The 20,596-nt window shown below is 41.4% G+C and overlaps 1 protein-coding gene across 1 annotated transcript in view; it reads left to right on the plus strand.

The window, feature by feature from the left end:
• Nucleotides 1–20,596, plus strand: part of LOC130100351 (polyamine-modulated factor 1-binding protein 1) — a 239,432-nt gene that overhangs the window by 154,125 nt on the left and 64,711 nt on the right. Inside the window, exon 8 of the mRNA XM_056265779.1 lies at nt 17,041–17,154. Coding sequence (XP_056121754.1) covers nt 17,041–17,154 — 114 coding nt within the window. The remainder of the gene's footprint in view (nt 1–17,040; nt 17,155–20,596) is intronic.

The raw sequence follows: 20,596 nt of genomic DNA on the forward strand, positions 1-20,596 counted from the left end.
ACGGGATACAAGTGTATTGCGCTGTTCATGCTTCCTTTGAGTCTCCCATGCACTTTGTGTACAATGTGTGGCGTTGCTGCCTATTCAGACCATTCCCCATCAGTCACTTATGAAGTTCCATTTGAATTAGGTAATGCTGCCTTAGAGGGAAGCTGCCTATGTCAACTCTCTAGGTTTGGTAACGAAGCTTACCGATAAAGTGTGTCTTTCTCAACACGTCTCCTCAACTCCTTTCTCACATCCTTACCATTTTCTCCCCATCTGCCTTCCTTTCATTTCCTCCTCCCAAACATATCCTCGTTGAAGCAGCTAAGCATGAGCGCTTGCAGTGCAGCTCCTGCAGGAACAGAGGGATAATTTAATTTATCTTCCTTTTTGTCTCTCCAGTCTGCTCATTTTATTCACACACAGATCATTACACACCAAGACCCCATTTTCATTTCCTACTGCGTACTGTCACACACACACACACACACACACACATATACACAGGGCTTTAACTAGGCTAGCAGGCCCGGGCCTGGTGCTGCTGTCGATCGATACCCGCGCTCGGATAGGAGAGATCCGCACTGCCTTAATAGGTCCTGCAGGTCCTACCATAAAACACCTCTACAGACCTGAGGACCAGGGGCTTCATAAATTTCTCTCTCTCTCTCTCTCTCTCTCTCTCTCTCTCTCTCTCTCTCTCTCTCTCTCTCTCTCTCTCTCTCTCTCTCTCTGCAAGATGGAGTGGGACTGAATGCAGCCGCATGGGGTTGTGGTTGAAACAGAGTCATGCTGGGCGGCACAAGGGCTCGTCTGAACAGGTTCGAGCGTGTGGCTTGAAAGGAAAGGATTGGGAATGTTTCCTATGTTTCTTTCTCTAGCATCGGATACTTGTTTTCCCATTTGCCATCTAAACTAGCTTAACCAGCAAGACAAATTCCATTTTTATATCAATACTGCAACCGAATGAATTTCATGACCTTTGGTTCTGTGAGTTGTACTGTAAATGTAAATGTACTAAAACACTCTGAAAGTGTTCCCTAGATTAGTATTCAGTGTAGAGCAAATGACTCTTGTTAGTGAATCATACAGCATGACCAGTTATTTCTGATTATCGAGATTTGTCTTTTTAGTGAATAAGAAACACTTATGAATCAGTTTCTCAGTTAGTCTGAACTGCAGTTCATTACTTTGTTAGAGCTGCACGATTAATCAAAATAAATCCCAAATTGTGATATTTCTTAGGGGCTGTTTCACCTAAAAACGTAGAACTTTTTATTCATTTTGGCCGTTCGTTTACACAACAACGTCGTTTTGGGTGCCTGAAAACGCAAACTTTTGAAAACGGGTTTCAGCGTGCAAGTTTGTGAGAACGGTCTCCGTGTGAACAACAAAAACCCAAATCTCTGAAGACGATGACGTCATGCACATGCGAATTACGTGTTCAGTCTATAGTGTTTCATCGCCATCTAATGGCCTGGCAGCAGAATACAGCGTTTTCAGTCGTTTTCGCGGATCCGTGTGAATGGGGATCGTTTTGACAATGGTGTCGTCTTTACGCGGAAAACTTTTTAAGCATATCGCTGTCATGTGAATGTACCCTTAGTGCGATTATCAAATCGCAAAGGATTATTTAAAGTGGCTGTATGGACCTGTAGAATTCAGAAACCCTTGTTATCAGTGACACCAGTGGCCGCTAGGTGAACTGCAGCCAGCTTGTGCTCGCGCTCATTTTTTTAAGTTTCATTACAAGCTGTTCACATATTGGCATTTGAAAAAAGCTATTAATACATGGCAAGTCTTACATATAGCCCCTTTAATTAAATAATTACACTCACTGGCCACTTTATTAGGTACACCTGTCCAACTGCTCGTTAACACTTAATTTCTAAGCAGCCAATCACATGGCGGCAACTCAGTGCATTTAGGCATGTAGACATGGTCAAGACAATCTCCTGCAGTTCAAACCGAGCATCAGTATGGGGAAGAAAGTTGATTTGAGTGACTTTGAACGTGGCATGATTGTTGGTGCCAGAAGGGCTGGTCTGAGTATTTCAGAAACTGCTAATCTACTGGGATTTTCACGCACAACCATCTCTAGGGTTTACAGAGAATGGTCCGAAAAAGAAAAAACATCCAATGAGCGGCAGTTCTGTGGGCGGAAATGCCTTGTTGATGCCAGAGGTCAGAGGAGAATGGCCAGACTGGTTCGAGCTGATAGAAGGGCAACAGTGACTGAAATAACCACTCCGAGGTATGCAGCAAAGCATTTGTGAAGCCACAACACGCACAACCTTGAGGCGGATGGGCTACAACAGCAGAAGACTCCACCGGGTACCACTCATCTCCACTACAAATAGAAAAAAGAGGCTACAATTTGCAAGAGCTCACCAAAATTGAACAGTTGAAGACTGGAAAAATGTTGCCTGGTCTGATGAGTCTCGATTTCTGTTGAGACATTCAGATGTTAGAGTCAGAATTTGGCGTAAACAGAATGAGAACATGGAACCATCATGCCTTGTTACCACTGTGCAGGCTGGTGGTGGTGGTGTAATGGTGTGGGGGATGTTTTCCTGGCACACTTTAGGCCCCTTAGTGCCAATTGGGCATCGTTTAAATGCCACGGCCTACCTGAGCATTGTTTCTGACCATGTCCATCCCTTTATGGCCACCATGTACCCATCCTCTGATGGCTACTTCCACCATGTCACAAAGCTCTAATCATTTCAAATTGGTTTCTTGAACATGACAATGAGTTCACTGTACTAAAATGGCCTCCACAGTCACCAGATCTCAACCCAAAAGAGCATCTTTGGGATGTGGTGGAACGGGAGATTCGCATCATGGATGTGCAGCCGACAAATCTGCGGCAACTGTGTGATGCCATCATGTCAATATGGACCAAACTCCCTGAGGAATGCTTCCAGCACCTTGTTGAATCTATGCCACGAAGAATTGAGGCAGTTCTGAAGGCAAAAGGGGGTCCAACCCGTTACTAGCATGGGGTACCTAATAAAGTGGCCGGTGAGTGTATATGCTTTGCTTTTCCGAGTAAATCGTGACGCTATGAACTTTTACACGCACGCAGCTCATAATTCAGTTTAATAATTCATCTCATTATTCAGAGTGGCTCAATTTGCAGTGAATGCAGACTTACGATTCCTATTCTTTGTTGCTGATTGTTGCCAGGACGTCACTATATGGTTGCTAAGATGTTCTTAAAGGTTGCTAGGGTTTACCTAGTAATAGGGGTATTGAGTGTTTAGGTCTATTTTTCTTAGACATGAATGTTGCTCTTGGACCAACAAAAGATGTTGATCACGTCCTACTTGGTGAAATTACAGTCGTCAAAATGCATGCCGTCTAAGCTGATCTTTTCAGCAGGGAAAGCTTGACTGTTGATGAGATGTTTGTAAGACGAAAATCATGTAGCTGAAGAGGTTCTCCAAGTCCCAGCGTGAATCATTACGAGTGATTTTTACCTTCAAGGCGCTTCGCAATAAGAACGCACACAGTCGTGATTTGGCACGTGAAACACTGAGGGCTGAAATGAGGCGTGCGGTTCTCGAGCGCGTGAGATTAGATTAAGAGTTACACTGGCAGTAAAAGGAGATGGCCGCCCAGCATCTGTTCTCCCTCTTTCCTCCTGGCCCTCAGGCAGTGTACGAGCATTATACAATGTGTGTGTGTGTGTGTGTGTGTGTGCCTGCATTAGCCAAACAGATAGCTACCAACTTTAATTGCCTCTGCATCCACTTACTCACCCCTAACGCCCTTCAACCTCATCCACCCATCCCGCTTTCCTCGCCCGCGCAAATGAAAGAGCGAGAGGCGGGGAGATGGAGGGAGAGAGAAGGCAAGCATAATTACTTATTTTAGTGGACTGCTGTAGAATGCCTCTCGCCAAATGACTCTAATTCCAAATGGTTAACAAGAGCCGAATAGAGCCGAATCCGTGTGACAGCAAATTGCTTTCCCATTTGCAGCCTTAATGGCTTTTCATACTTTGCACTTCCAATAAGCAGTAAACTCGGAAATTAATATTGCACGCTGTGTTATGATGCAAATGGGAGGGAGATAGGAGAGCCGTACCTTCATGCAGAAAGCTCTGATTAGATCTGTAATTGCTTCACTCTGATTTTTCCCCCCTCTCTCGCCCTCCATCTTTCTCTTTCGTAACTTTCCGATATATTTATTGAGCTATTTTGAGATTTGCCATATCACTTATGCATCAACATTGACTGCACTTTTGATTTGTGTCACGCTGTGGTTTTTGTTTTCAAATCAATGCTAATCAGCGGTAATTTGCCAGTGACGCGGAGACGCTCGTCCTGGGGGTTTAATGTCTTTGCTGTCACCTTTAAGGTGTTTGTCACACATTCTAGTCAGAACAGGTTTTTAAAATGAAACAGAATAATAACAGGAGGCTTGTAAATGAGACACGAGCCTCTTTAAGGTGTCTTATTGAAATGCACGTATACAACCGCTTCACGGTGAATAGACAATGGCGCTGGTTTGAAGATGTTTGCAAAACACTCTGAGGTGACGTGTTAATAGCGGTGCTAATGAATGCCTGAACTCTAACCGCTCGCTCTTCTGCCTGATTAGCACATGCGTCTCACATTTAGCTGTGCTTGATTAAATGTAGATTGCTCTAGATTAAATGAAATTAAATCTTGATTAAATAACATCAGGGCTGGAATGAAGCATGTAAATGTGTAGATAATGTAAATGGGAAGATTTTCCTCTCTGCTGGGTAAAAGAGACAACCAACCATCAAACTTCAAGATTTACTAATACAAATATCACTTATGATGGTTGATGGATGGATGCGCTTTTTGGAGCGTCAAAAACTCGCTCGCATTATAAAGCTTGGAAGAGCCAGTTTGTTTGTTTTTTTACTGGGTTTGGCTGAAAAAAGAAAGTAATATACACCCTAGGATGCCTTAAGGTGAGTAAATTATGGGATTATTTTTGGGTGAATTATCCCTTTCAGGCCGATTTGAGAACGCACACGAAATCAAGAGGCGGGATTTATCGCGTGAACCAATCATATCCAATCATAGCGCGATGGAGGCATTGCCTCGTCTCACGTGATTTTCTCCTATTCATCGGCCCTGTCCCAAATGGCACCCTAAGCACTCGCGGTCGTCCTCTGAGTCTGCACTTTCGTGACGTAATGCCGCTTTGACTGTCGGAAAGAAGTCTGCTGCGGAGCTCGCATCAGTACGGGCTCGGCAAAAGTGCGCATCGAGGGCGCAAATCGACTGCATAATGAGACCTAAAATGACAAATGGGACACCCTACGGTTTCACGGAATTAACGGACACGCGCCAGCTATTGTAAAGGCCCTTGCACACTAAGTCCGAAATCCGCGTCCGAAATTTTCGCACGTTAAAGCTGCAGTCCGTAGCTTTTCCTCTTTGTCCCCATCTCTGTTTGAAGTCTGCAATTGCAGTCATTCGCGGAATTATTCATTTTACGTGAGTTGTACATCGGCATGAAACAGCGCGGATGAACACAATGTTGTGAGGAGAGTGCGCGTCGCGGCTGTCGGTCACAGCGCCGGTGTGGATACTGGCATTCAGAATCACACATTCTACTTTTTGGAAGTACAGGATGACTGAATTTTTCACCGGAAAATGTCCTCTGAACAAGCAAGTAACATTCACTTTTGTTCAGATCAACTAAGGGGAAAAATGCATTGCACTGTCTGCAGTAAATCGCGCTGATTAAATCTAACGATCGCTTATCATGTCGAACCGTGCAAATTATAGGCCTACTTTGTTAACAACATCAGCATTGCGTGATTTAATGTGTTTTATGGTTACCTGTAGTTCAGAATTCATATTCTCCATAATAGCTAAACGAGAAAGGCACAACAAAGGAAACTCCATAACTGTGTGAATTAAGTAAACAATTGTGGTACTGTTACATGATTGAACTATTGAAATGTCTTACTTGTCCAGCAGAAAAAAGCGTCTCTTCTTCCGTTTTGAACCCCTTCACGCACTTTTCAAAAGCCCTGCCGATGTTTATCCTTGTGTTCACATGAGACGGTTGCTGTCTTTCTCTAGCCACTTTAAATCCGAAGTACGAAGTCTTTTGGGTTTTATAACTGGTGAATCTCCAGTTGACACTGATGATTGTCGTTTGGATCTTTCTGGATCCGCCATAAGTTAAATTATGTAAAGTGCTGAGAGAAAAGGCTATACATCTCTACATCTCCACACCGTCAACGTCCTCACGCGCAGTATAGCCGGCTAGCCGAAACTCCTTCTTTATGTGTACAGATGTGACGTAATGACGCAAAGACATGCTCGAATTTCCCGCGGAAACCCACCAGTACCACTGGAATTAAAATCATTATTATAAGCTAACCGTTTTGAATCGAGCTACGGCAACCAGATAGGTTTAAACACTGGCTGAATATGTTTTTTTTTTAAATAATTATTTTGGATTATTTTTAACTTGAAAAAAGTTACGGACTGCAGCTTTAAAAAATAAATACAACCTCACGTTATGTCAATCACATAACGCTTGCACACTGCCTCCGAAACTTTTGTCCGTCATAAAATAAATCGGATCGGGTTCGATTTTCTGCGTTTTTCGGATCCGTAGCAAGCAGTTTGAATGGTGTTTGAATGGTGTTTTGACAATTCAGAGCCAGTGAATCATGAATACGAAAAAACGCATACGAAAATTTCGGACTCAGTGTGCAAGGGCCTTAAGTCCACAAGACCGAAAGTGCATATGAAGTGTGACATTTGGGACAGGGACACTCAATTCACCCTTCGCAGGGAGTTGACGGGCGATCTGACTTATCGTAATCCGCCATTTTGTCCGACAAAGCAGTCAGGAGAGTTAGTAGATTCACGATAAAAAGCAGTGTGTACTGATGTCTTTCCACGATTGAAAGAACATTCCTTCTGATGTTCATTCATGTTTATTTTGATGCTATAAATTAACTAGAAGGAAGAGATGATCGGTTCACGAGAAGCTTTAACTGAAGCGCCACAGTGATCTGTCAGGACACATTAAACAGCCTCAAAACGGTATTTATTGTTTACATTTCTTTAAAAAAGTACCAAATTTGAAAGTTGAGACTTTGTGTCATATAAAAGTAACCTGCTCTGTCCTGTCTGTCAGCGTGTTGTCAGTGTCCTCTTTGCTCTGCGATGTATTTGTCACTGCGTGAGAACATGATGTGTGGCGTGATAGTGGCATGGCTTGTCGGACATAGCAACAGTAACTAAAGGGGGCGGGTCTTTGCGAACGGTCAATTACACCCCCTCAAACTCTCCGCTCGCTTTGGGGGGTCTGTTGAAAGTTGTCGCTGTTGGACAGTGTTACTTTATAAAAACGAGTGACTTTTACACTTTGTAATGTCACATTTTGTAATATTTATTTATTTATTATTATTATTATTAATTATTATTATTATTTTCTCATCCAGTTTTTTGAGGAGACACCCCTTTCTCATCCTCGGAGGAAACACCCCTGATATTGCAAGATATTATGCTTGTACCTTGCAAATGCCATCAGTTTTGTCCCTGGCTTTGGGTGGAAAGTGCACTGTGTGTTCCACAGCCCCAGATGCACACAACCATCTGACCTTTGGACAAAAATAGCAATTACATCCAGCCCGATTGGCTGAGGATTGTGCGCAGTGATTGAGGTTAAGTGCCCTTTGGTCTGTCATGTGCTGCCAGGCCTCTGTATGCAGTAAGGCTGGAGGTTCACCTGACCACTGCGCATGTAATCTGATCTCCTTGCATGGTTTCCATGGCAACCCTCTCTTTCTAGTGCTTCTTGTTCCCATTTCACTTGTCACTTCGGTAATTGCCTCAGAATTTCCCTGTCTCTGAGAGTATTGGGAAAAAATGATGATGATAACGAGAGTGATAAGACAATATTTATGAACTGTGCATTAGTGGACAGCGGATGAAGAGGCAAAATTCAAAATTCAATGCTGGAAAACAAATACAGATGGTTAATGGTTTTACATGGTGGTCCAAGCTGGACATTTATGGTCACTAGTAGCTGGTGTAGATGACTGATCAGCTGAACAGAAGAGACCGCATTCGGCTCATCTAGATAGATCAACAGCACTGGCGTATTGGAAAGGTTAACATCAGGTTAAAGCAAACACAATCTAGCCTACTGTGATTACAATGAAGGGAATGATAATGATTCACAGTAACAGTGACAGAAATGCTTCAACACATTGGGTGAATTGCAGCACGACTCAAGTGAAACTAAGTAACACCAACAACATTCCATTAGTTAACATGAGTTAATGCATTAAAGGCAGGGTAGGTAAGTTTGAGAAACTAGCAGAAAACTGCTGGATTTTGAAAGTATCCAACAGAGAAACTCCCACCCCCTCCCTTCTGGGCTCCTTCCAAAGCCACGCCCCCAAAACACATGAGCGCGTGATGCCGACCTCTCAGCTGGAGGACGCGTTTACCAGCGCCAAGGTACAGGTGGTACTGGGGATTTTGAATGCTCTTTCTCTGCCTTAATTCGCCTTTGGCTAAGCCACACCCTAGAATGTAGATTGACCAATCACAGCGCAGCCAAGAACGAGCTCCCACAGAGGTCCGACACTTTTTCACAGCGCTCCATTGACTTTAACACAGGTTTCTCATATTTTTGGTCTATTACCGTCGTAGTTTTATCAAAAATATGCTAAACGTTGTGCCTGGGGCATTTGTAACACATATACGCGTTTCCCAGAGAGGTTGGAGGGGGGTGTCCGGTTTTTTTCCCTTCCCAAAACCGAAGTCAAATCCTGACAAGTGTCGTCTAGCTAGCACACGTTGCTAATAATACAACGTTATACTCGCGTAGTCCGTTTGCTTTGTAATAACGATTATAGAAGTGAATAGAGACCTACCCAGCTTTGCATGAACAGTGTTGCTCCTTGATATTGTTAGTCCCAGCCTCCGTCTCGATTAGTAGGATATGCGGTGGTTCATTTTTTGACTGTGACCGGTATGCTTTTGCCTCTATTTGGATGCCTTGTTCCTTGCGTTTCACCTGTATGTCGTGAATATAGCCTTCGAACGTATATTGCAGCCCCTTTTGCCTACTTCTATCGGACACTTTATTTGCTGCTTTATAAAAGTTTGATAAAATTTCAGCAGGAAGAGCTGTCACAGCATAAGCCATGTTGATACCAGAGCCCAGATGAAGTTTGTTTGTCGGACGTAGCAACAGTAACTAAGGGGGGCGGGGCTTAGCCAAAGGCGAATTGTGAGACTTCCTAGCTTCCGGCCGGTATGTGCCTCTCCTCTTTCGAAATGAGCGAGTCAACCGGGCGCGCGCATGTGGGCAGCAGCCATGGTAGCGAGGGAGAGTGACAGTCGCCCAGCCAATCATTGCATTCGTTCCAAATGGAAAGAGTAGGTGTGTTTATTGCAGCCCTGAGAGGACTACATACACTCGATTTTTATACTCTCCTTTTCAGAGTACTTACATTTTAGATATGTATTGGTATATAAAGACAGTTTAAACAAATTTGGGAAAAAGTGTTTTAAAAACAAACTGCCTACCCTGCCCTTAAATTAATGTAGTTAACTAATGGACATTTATTGTAAAGTATCATAAACAACAAATAAATTGTACTTTTGAACTTTCTAATGATCAAAGAACCCTGAAAAAATTGATCATGGTTTCCAGTAAAATATTGTTTTTTGAACATTGATAATATAAAGAACCATTATTAATAATTGAGCAGAGTACCAATAATAATTTAGAAGCAAACCAGCATATTAGAATGATTTCTGGAGGATCATGTAACACTGAAGACTGAAGTAATGATGCTAAAAATTCAGCTTTGCCATCACAAGAATAAATGACATTTTAACATATATTAAAATATTAAACATTTCATTCAAATTTGTATAATATTACACAATATTAGTATTATTTGTTGACTTTATTTATGATAAAAAAGCAGCACAAGGGGCTTCTTTCAAAACCGACGCCAATCTTTTGAATGGTAGTGTAGGCCTGTGACCTGAGCTGGTGACGTCAGAACATTGAGAAAAGATTCTGGGATCTTCTGTTCTCCTGTCACTATAATGGTCATCCTTCAGTGTTTTCAGCCAGACTCCCATGATTCCTTACTACCACCATTAGCACTAGCGCTCAGAGTCTGAGGTATGTTTTACCCTCGAAGCATTGCTGCATAACTCTCCAGGGATTGATAGGCCAGGCTGATGCTTCAATCCATCATTATGTGGAGAATATCAACAGCAAGAGAATAAAGCACCTTACGCCTTCCGATAACAGAGAGCTTCAGCTGGAGCTACTCGTCTTTCTCCTGCGCTCCAGATCCTGTAACCTTTTACGAGAAAGTTCTCAACAAAAACAAATGTGGTAGGTGGTGGAATATTTCATAAATGAGGGCATAAAAGTAAGAAATGACTCGCACATTCGCCCCTTCTTCTGAAAACAAAAACACGAAAGTCGCGGCCACGTGGAATTTATATTGTGTGCTTTCGGCGGGAATGTCAGTGGAATTAATTGATTTGCCCGTATTTGTCAGGAAAGAGCAAGTGCCTGACTCAAGCCTGTGTTATTAAAGCTAATACCTCAGCGCTTTACCGCCGTGAATCAAGCTCTGACATGTCCTTATGACGTATGGATTTATTATTCAAAGTGTTGTGTGGGGCTGGGAGAGCCACTCATCCTGGCCCCCGGAGACCAACTGTGTTTTCAAAGTAAAGACCACTTAGAGGACGGCCCGGGGCGGCTGCAGTGCCTCTGGACACAAGCTACTGTACAGACCCAAGAAACATCTGCAGACGGACCTCATAGTGAGGACTGTTTAGATGAAATCATTGTCTCCAATGTGTTTCTGTGTTTCAAAAGTGTCTGATAGACCATGCAAATCTGTCAAGCATTACCTTTTATGATTTTATCCAACCGAAAGTGACAGTAAAGTGCACGGGATGTTTCAGGGTTACCAAAGCAAAGAGCACACATCATGTTAATCACAATTTTATTATTAGAAAAGATCACTTTAAATCTGAGCTCGACTTCAAAACAGTGTTTTTATTGTTAACTAAAACGAATAATTACAAATAATTTGGAAATAAATCTGAAGTAAAATCTAATCTTTAAACATTACAAAAAAATAAACTGAAATAAATGTGTAAGTTGAAGTAAAAATACTAAAAATAAAAATTAATTAATTAAAAATAAATAAATTAAAATAAATTCAAGTTAAATAGAAATATAAAATGAAGCAAACTAAAATGAAAACAAATTGTAAAAAGCTAAATTAATATATTCACAAATACTATGAATAATAGTTTATATAAGAGTAATTAACACTGTGTTTTGTCATTTGTATTAGTAATTTTTTTATGTCTATATATTTTTAGTTTTAGATGTTTTAGTACTTCAATTTGAACTAAATAAAAATGAGAGTTTTTATTTCAGTTAATGTTTATTTTATTTCAAGTAATGATAATGTTCTTTAATGTTTTGATTTTAGCGATAATAACCCCGACTCTCATTAAAGTCCATAGCACAAATGGTGCAGGAATGTTAAACAATCTATTACAATTTATTTTTTATTTTTTATGCATGTAGGAAACTAGTTGACATGAGCAGCGGTCAAATATACAATCACAAAATATGCAGTAAAACCACAGAATTCCAGGATCGACGAGTCAGAATTAAATATTACAGAGAGCCGTGTAATAGTGGTTTGGATTAGCAAGCAACATTAATAAACGAAGGTGTTACTAAACTAATATATATCCTGAATATGTACCCACAGTGAACATTGGATGTTTTTTTGTCCAAATGTGTTCTAGTTCAAACTTTTGACAAAAAAAGTTCAACTTTCCTAGTTTATTAAGCCAGACTTTGAAAGTGTGCTTTTAAACACCTCTCTCCAATCAAGGAATCTGGGTCAAAGAATGTCCTTTTTGACTCATTTCTTTCTCTTTCCCTCTGCTAGTGTGTGAGGAATGGTATCATTAAGGTAATGTTCTTGAGAGGACATTTAGCTGAACTGTGAGGTCCCTCTGCTCCTCCAGCAACCACAGTCACAGCCCAATCTACAGTGACCTTTGCGGCAGAATACATCAGCAGTGAATATGCAAACGCATCCTAAACCAAATGACACTTCACAAAGTCAAAAAAGACCTTATGCTTACAAGCACAGCCTCCTCCTGCATTCTGTTCATTAACATTAAACAAATCTTACCATATTCCGCATTCGTTTCAACCCGGGAAAGTTTAATTCTTCAACTTTGTACTTGGTGCTATAGAATGTTTTTTTCTGCTACAAGCATTTTTTGCAATGTGGATTTAAAAAAAAAAAAATTCACACTCTCAATATTTAAATTGTTCCCTAACACTGTCATGCTACAGAGCCTCTAAACGGACCTTTGCAAAAAAAAAAACAAGAAACTTTTTGCATGCTCATGAGAAACTATTGCATGCACATGATTTTGTTTGGGCAGTACTTCTTTTAATATCAAGGCCTTATGTCCCCTTAAACGCATTCTCTGTGGTGGCCTATTTACGAAGTTCAAGGGTCCATAACAGTTTAATAATTCATAAAAAAAAGATTGGTGCTTTTAAAAAAGTAATCAAAATGTGGATTTTGTTAAGGCAGTAAGTATATTTGTATTGTCCCATCGGCCAACTAAAAATATTGGTACATTAAAATGTTAAAATGTCTATGGCGCTGCTCGCAATAAGCGCTGTTGGAATTGAATGAAGAAACTACAGGTGATGAAAGCACATGTAGTTTCTTCATTCAATTCCAACAGCGCTTATTGCGAGCAGCGCCATAGACACAGAGCACTTTAGGAAGCGTTGTGTTATATAAAGGGAAGGTTCACGCATCAATAAGTAACAAACAAATAAATAGCTGGATTCAGCCTCGAACTTGACAAACTGTTCTTACAAAATCCAAATTTGGAGAAATTTTTCTGTACCAGTCTTTTTATATGAACAATTGAAATTACGAGGTAGGGCAATGCACACTGAGCCAATTTGTTTTTTTTTGGCCCCTTGAACTTTGCAAATAGGACAATGCACACGGCCGTATTGCGCCATCAGACGATTTCGCGGCGTGGTTTCTCGACCGCCACAGAGTTAAATTCGTTATAGCGGACATAAGGCCATGAAATTAGAAGTAGCCAAAATTTGAGCACGTTTTACTGTATCAGTCTTTTTTTTTTGGCCCCTTGAACTTGGCAAATAGGACATTGCACACAGCCGTATTGCACCGTCAGCCCATTTCTCAACGCGGTTTCTCGGCCACCAAAGTGTTACATTTGTAGCGGACATAAGGCATTGAAATAAGAAGTACTGCTTTACCAAAAGCCACATTTTTTTGCATATTTTACTGTATCAGTCTTTGTTTATGGCCCCTTGAACTTGGCAAATAGGACATTGCACACAGCATTGTTGCGGAATAAGCCGTTTGCAGTGCAGGGTTTCTTGGCCAAATAAACATTGTCAAATACGACACAGCCATTTTGCGGCATCTGCCCATTTCACTGCGCGGTTTCTCAGCCGCCACAGAGTTAAATTCATTAATGTGGCTCCAACAGTATCCAACAGTATCTAACATGCTTTTATTTGTTTTGTTTCGATGTTTCAGACATTCTCACTCATTCTCTTTGTGGAATGGGCTCATCATGACACTAGAAGAATACCTCATTTTAATCCATGTAACACTAATTTTATTTTATTTCATGTTTCAGACATTCTCACTCATTCTCTTTGTGGAATAGTCTGATCATGACACTAAAGACGACCTCATCTTAATCCATGTAACCTGACCAAACATGGGCAAGTCAGTGAGTCCACCCTCAGTCCTGCTGGGAGGGTCAATAGCACAGTTCATACTTTTATTTCCACATTTCTCTCCATTTTATTGATTAATGTTTTCTTTCGGAGCGAGACGGTACTTTTATTGCTTTGGCTTTTGTGATATGTTTTTGTTTTGGCTGAGGAGTGCGGAGCACGCTCGTATATCATGAACTTCTGCACAGTTTGCCTTCGCTAGCCCGTGGTGTTCGTCAGTAATTAGACCAAAGTCACAGAGGTGGCCAAGTTCAACCTCTTCATTAAGGTTCCTCTCCTCACGGCAACAGCTGTAAATGGAGAGAACTATCATTCGAGGTGCTGTGTGGAAATTTAAAATACATTTACAGTGGCATCCGAAAGTCTGAGACCACACTGAAATTCTGGGATTCAGAATCCAGTTTAGAGCTGTACATTTTAAACAAATGAACATTATGAAATGAATAGATTTGAATAAAAAATGGATTCTGAAATTAATGGACATTTTTCAACTTTTCACTAATATATTAATAAACCAATTTAAAATTCATTTTCACTAGATATGTCATACTTGTTGACCACACTGTATAGGAGGGTGTTTTTTCAACTATGCCCAATTTTTTTTCCACACTTTCAATAGCTAACTAACTCCCCACTAACACTATTCAACAGTGGACATATATATGAAATGTATTTTATTTTATGAATAAAATAATGTTTTTAATTATATATATTTCATTCTCACTACATTTTAAATTAAGGATTATGTGCCAGAATTAATAAAGGAACTTTAAAAAAAATATATATAAAATGGCCAATCCCTTCATCTTGCTCATTGGAGATCATTTTATAGCTATCATGTTGTCTCTTGAGAAAATTGATAAACTTGATTGGAAATAAATTACAATAAAAATATTTTGTTATTTTTATATTTACCGTGATTTTTTTTTTTTTTTTTTCACTTATGTCTCATATCTCAAGTATGTTGTCTCCTTGGAAAATAAGGTGTCATTGTGAAAATGGTTCACTGAGTGATTGATCATGGTGAAAATGATGCAGCAACTTTATATTTTTATGATGGATTTTTTTCCCCATAGTTCAAGATGAATAGTCTAGATCTGGGCCAAGGGTAGAACAAATCTAAATGGCCAAGGCCTTTGAAAAATAGCAAGAATAAATGTTGAAGGCATCATAAAATGCTTAAAGTCCATTTTAATGTGATATTCATATAGAAAAAAAGAAGGGGAAAAAAGGTTAATTTATTAGTTTTAATCAAGGTGGCAAAAGTTAAAGATACACCCAGTAAGTGTTTAGTTAGAATCACCACAGCGCATGATTAAAGGGATTGTTCACCCCAAAATGAAAATTTGCTGTTAATTTATACTCACCCTCAGGCCATCCAAGATGTAGGTGACTTTTTCTTTTCTTTAGGAGAACAGTAAAGATTAGTTTTGCTGAAAATGTGGTCCTTGGTGATTCGTATAATGCAAGTCAATGGCTACCATCACATCACAAGAGTCAAAAAAACATACAGGCAAAACAAAATTAATACCCGTGTCTCCTGACAATACATTGAGGTGTTATGAAGTGAAACAACCGGTCTGTGCAAGAAACTGAACATTATTTACAACATTATTACCTGTAATCCACAGCCTCGGCAAACGGTCCACCTTACATATACCTAAACCTACCCATCTCCGCCCCCTGATCCCTAACCCCACCCCTAATCCTACCCATCTCCGCCCCCTGATCCCTAACCCCACCCCTAATCCTACCCATCTCCACCCCCTGATCCCTAACCCCACCCCTAATCCTACCCATGTCCGCCCCCTGATCCCTAACCCCACCCCTAATCCTACCCATATCTGCCCCCTGATCCCTAACCCCACCCCTAATCCTACCCATCTCCGCCCCCTGATCCCTAACCCCACCCCTAATCCTACCCATCTCCGCCCCCTGATCCCTAACCCCACCCCTAATCCTACCCATCTCCACCCCTTAGATCTGGATCCAACTCCGCCCCCTGGATGTCATGTACTGCAATGAGGTGCTACTGGAAATGTTGGGAATCTGTGAAAAGTCAATCTTTCCAATTGAGATCACACATATATATAGGTTGCTGCATCCAGGATAAGTACAAGTAAGTACAATTTTGATGAACAATACAACACAGGAATTCATTGCTCTCTGTAAACAAGCAGCGTTGGCTCACATGCGAGTTTGCTCCTGCGTATACGTCATTATGCAACAGGAAGCTCGCGCTTACTGTTGTGAACGCGCTCAGGACAGTTTGCCGAGGTTGTATTACAGGTAATAATGTTGTAAATAATGTTCAGTTTCTTGCACAGACTGATCGTTTCGCTTCATAAGACCTCAATGTATCACCAGGAGCCACAGGTATTGATTTTGTTTTACCTGTGTATGTTTTTGGACTCTCAAAGTAACGCTAGCCATTGACTTGCATTCTATACGAATCACCAAAGTCCACGGTTTCACCTAAAAATCCTCTTTACTTTCCTACTGAGGAAAACTGACTCCTACATTTTGGATGGCCTGGGGGTGAGTAAATCAACAGCAAATTTTCATTTTTGGGTGAACTAATACATTAGCCAGAGGGATGTGGCGATTCGTTCCTTTGTGTGTCAGATCGGCGTGTTCAAGCAGGTTAAGTGCAGGTGAGTGCGAGACAGCTTCGGCACGGTGGCGTCTCTCCCCCCTCTCGGGGACCCGGGCAGAGCTTTCCCAATAGATCTTTATTTACAGCACAGGAGTCGGAAACGGCTGGTCAATCCATTTAGCCTGAGGCCACTGATTTGTTCGTATTTACTGCAACACCCAAAGAAAAGCCAAGGTATTTTTCCCTCTCTCCTTCCTATCGATTCGGCTCTTAGAAAATCTGCTCTGCTGTCTAAACACTATTGATCCTCCTGCTCTCCTCGCCAGCTCTTGCACCAGTGTATAAAGGGACTGGATGAATTGAAATTTCATTTCCGACAACTTGTTCCTTTTATTTTAACTTTTTTTTCTTATGAGAAGCAAGACTCAGCGTGGGTCAATAGCCACACGAAGGCTGAAGGTAGAGGTCAGTAGAGGTGAACTGCACTACTGAGGGCCTTTACTGTATGTGTGGAGCACTGCCATGAGTGGCGAATATGATCAAAACGAGGTGTCAGAATCAGTTTTTTTGTGCTAACGTTTGAATGACCCATGTGTTTGTGTGTCTAACTCCAGGAATCATGTGGGCTCCAGAGGGCACGAGAGGAGCTGACGGCGAGAGAAGAGAGATCTTCCCTTCAGGAGCAGCTCAACAGAGTCAGAGAGGAGCTCCACAGCGCCACCATCAGGGTACTGATGCCCAATATTTCCTCCCATTAGCCCAGTGGTTCTCAACTCCAGTCCTCGGGACCCGCTGCTCTGCATATTTTGTATGTCTCTCTTATCTGACACACTCAGTTCAGTTCATAGAGTCTATCCTAACAAACTGAGGATCTGAATCAGGTGTGTTAAATAAGGGAGACATACACAATATGCAGAGCAGTGGGTCCCGAGGACTGGAGTTGAGAACCAGCCCATTTTTCACATTTCAAGTGTTCTCAGAACCATCAGAGTCATCAATAAGTTGAACTTCAACTTAAGGGTGAACTTCTATACTGGTGAACAGTGCCGTAGCTTGTAAATTCTGTCTAACAGCTTAGGAAAACATTCAGAAATTAAAAAGAATGCAGTCAAATGCAAAATAAAACCACTTAAATTTCTCATTGTCTTCATTTTCTTTTGGTTTTATTAAATAAAGCTAATAAATGTATCCATCAAGAGCAGTGAATTATATTCACGTTTTCTTCACACATCAGCAACAATTCTTCTGACACGTATCCTATTTTCTGCGTGTTTTACAAACCAACAAACTACATAATAGTACAAAAAGACAGGGACTTTGATCTCCTTGCGTACCTCTCCTTCTCACGTTATTGGTACCCAGATTTTTCCCCCAACATTTTCAGTCAGTCAAACTTTCATTGTAACTTTACTTCTTCAACTGTTCTCGGAGTAGCCTCAACTCTGATTGGTTCTGTTCACTAGCTGGGCGGGACTTATTTTATTGGGTGCCTCCCGAGCGGCAACTTTCCGGTCTCTCTCTCTCTCTTGAGTGACTTAAAGGGTCACTTCACCCATTTGCATTAAGGTTTGTATTGTTAGAAACCCAGTCATATATTATAATGATGGTGGAATTTTGCTAGTTTTTTTTCTGAGATGGGAGAAAAAAGGATTTAAGTGTTTTACTTCCGTCCTATCGTGACGTAAATATCGTCATTTTGCGTCACGATAGGACGGAAGATAAATTTCATTGCATATTAAGAAAACTACAGCCTTTAGCTCATTATTATTCAAGGGCGTGGGACCCACTCACCCCACCGGCCTATTACAGATCAGTGGGTGGGACTAAACCTGAAGAAACTAAACTATTAATCCGCCATCTTGCTTGGAAGACAGCAAGCTAAGCTAACAAGCGCTCAAGGAGTTAGATTTACCATAATGCCTGAATTTACGACACACGATATGGAAGAGGAGGATTTTGACAATCTTTTGCTCGAAACTGATGTTCGTGGCTATTTATATGAGCCGCAATATAGTGAAAAGCAGCTGAGGCTGATGGAGGAACAGGAGGCGGACGAGGAGCCCGGGCTGGGTCGAGCTGGGCGGACTGCTGGTGCCTGTGCTCTCGCTGTGCGCTACGGACACAGATAGACTCCGTCTGCTGTCGAGAATTTCAACGATAGCAATTTCTCCTGGACGAAATCTCTGAATCAGACGAGCACACGGACGTTTGTGTTGTGATGTGAACCATCCTCGTGTCGCACCGCATGTTCTGACTGAACCAGGTATCATGCAATAATTCACCATATAGAAAGAAATACAAACGAGGAGTAATTCGCTAATGAGTTTGCCAATGTAACGGGGTTCGTTGTTGTGGGAAGAATGAGGCGGGAACCGGCAAACATTTAAACATTTTAATAGTAAAATAAACAAATACAAAACAAAAGTATAAGCCAGCAGCCCCTCACTGTTGGCCACACACAACAGAAACAAAACACAACATAAAATCAGGCCTGTTCCTCAGTCGATCTGCCCTGTCGTCGCTCCTCGTTTTATGCGTCCGCTCCTCGGTGAGAGACGCGAGAGAGACCGGTGCGTCTCATCGGTGTCGTTCATTATCACTCACGCCACCGGCCTCGCACAGTCATCTCACGTGCCTCGGCTCGCCCTCGTCCTGCTCGCCACAGCCAACTAACTAGCTATAAATTTTGTGTAAAATGAATTTCTAACTCTGGTGGCAGCTAACGTTAGCCTTGTAGACGGAAGAGGGATTTGTGATGTTTGCGCTGCTGTTCTGGATTAGTGGGAGTGGCTTGCGGAGCTGTGCAATGTGGTGCATTGTGGGAGTTGTTGTCTTTCATACAAATGCGCCCAAAAGTTATTTTCTGTCTTTTCTCTGTCAAGAGGGCACCAAATTCAAAATTTCTTTTACACTTCGACTACATATATGACCCACTTTCAATAAAGATTAATGTTGAAATGGGTGAAGTGCTCCTTTAACTTCAAGTGACTTAAACTGCAATTCATCGTCTGACCACTAGAGACGGGCTCCAAAAGTGAAACAATCCCCCCCCCCAAGGTTAATATGCACAACTTTACAGCAGAAAAAAATATATTTATAGCCTGGTACAAAGATTGATATTGGTCTATATAGCTAATTTTGCCCTTCATGACAAATGTGAGGGGAGTTAATTTTTTTAGAACTCTTCCATTTAAATTATATTAAGCCTTAAAGGTCTGCATAATTAAGGTCGTAGCCACTTGAGTGACAGGTGGATTGCAGCTGCTGTCACTACTAGCCGTTTGTCTGCTGGCAACCAGGCACCTCAGCTCCACCCACGTCCCGCCTCTTTGCCCATGCTCTGTTATCTTGGAGTGACGCGCTGCCAACATGCCGACGGCCGGCTCCACCCACTTTAGGCTACAAAAAGGCTCTTCATAAACCTACGGGTGACGTCACATATTTATTTTACACTCTATGGTCCCTCCTCTACTGTTTGTTACTGACTGAGCTGAAGTAATTAATAACCATCTGTAAACCATCTCCCAACCAGGGGAGAGAGGAGATATTTTGAAAGCTGCTTTTACTAAATAGAACGTTTTTGTGGTTTTCATTAAACTCAGGCATACCAAGCTAACACTGTAATATATACTATAATGATTTATAAGAGTAGGGGAATATATAGCATAACTACTTGATTTAGTAGGCCTCCTGGGCAGTGCCCCAAATATCATTCAAAATACCACAGTAGCATTTCTCTGACTTTACAAAAGACAATTTTTGAGAAATTGATTGTAGTGGTCAGAAGAGAGAACAATGTCAAATTTGCAGTCATTCCCTCAGCCATTGTTGTATTAGAAACACTCGCGCAGCAGAAAGTGTGTTATAAATTATACGTTATAAAAAAAGTTGCTAGATTTACAATGTTAATAACGGTAGAAACGTGTGGTCCATGCTGCTCAAAAGGGGGAAGCCTTGTTTTAATTATCATAAATATTCATATAACGACCACCAGCCCAACCCCGCATTCCATTCCCGGCTCTGTTGATGCATATTTTAATAGATTATCATTACCGTCGTCGTAACTCTTATTACTGTAGGCGTAATTACCAGATTTACTGCGGAATATTATTTTCGTCCCCTGCAGCCGTTTTGCTCAGCAAACCCAATTTTTCCTCTGTCGTAAACAGA

The sequence above is a fragment of the Rhinichthys klamathensis genome, unplaced genomic scaffold, assembly GCF_029890125.1.
Source record: "Rhinichthys klamathensis goyatoka isolate OS25496 unplaced genomic scaffold, OSU_Roscu_1.1 h1tg000240l_1, whole genome shotgun sequence".
Classification (NCBI taxonomy): Eukaryota; Metazoa; Chordata; class Actinopteri; order Cypriniformes; family Leuciscidae; genus Rhinichthys; species Rhinichthys klamathensis.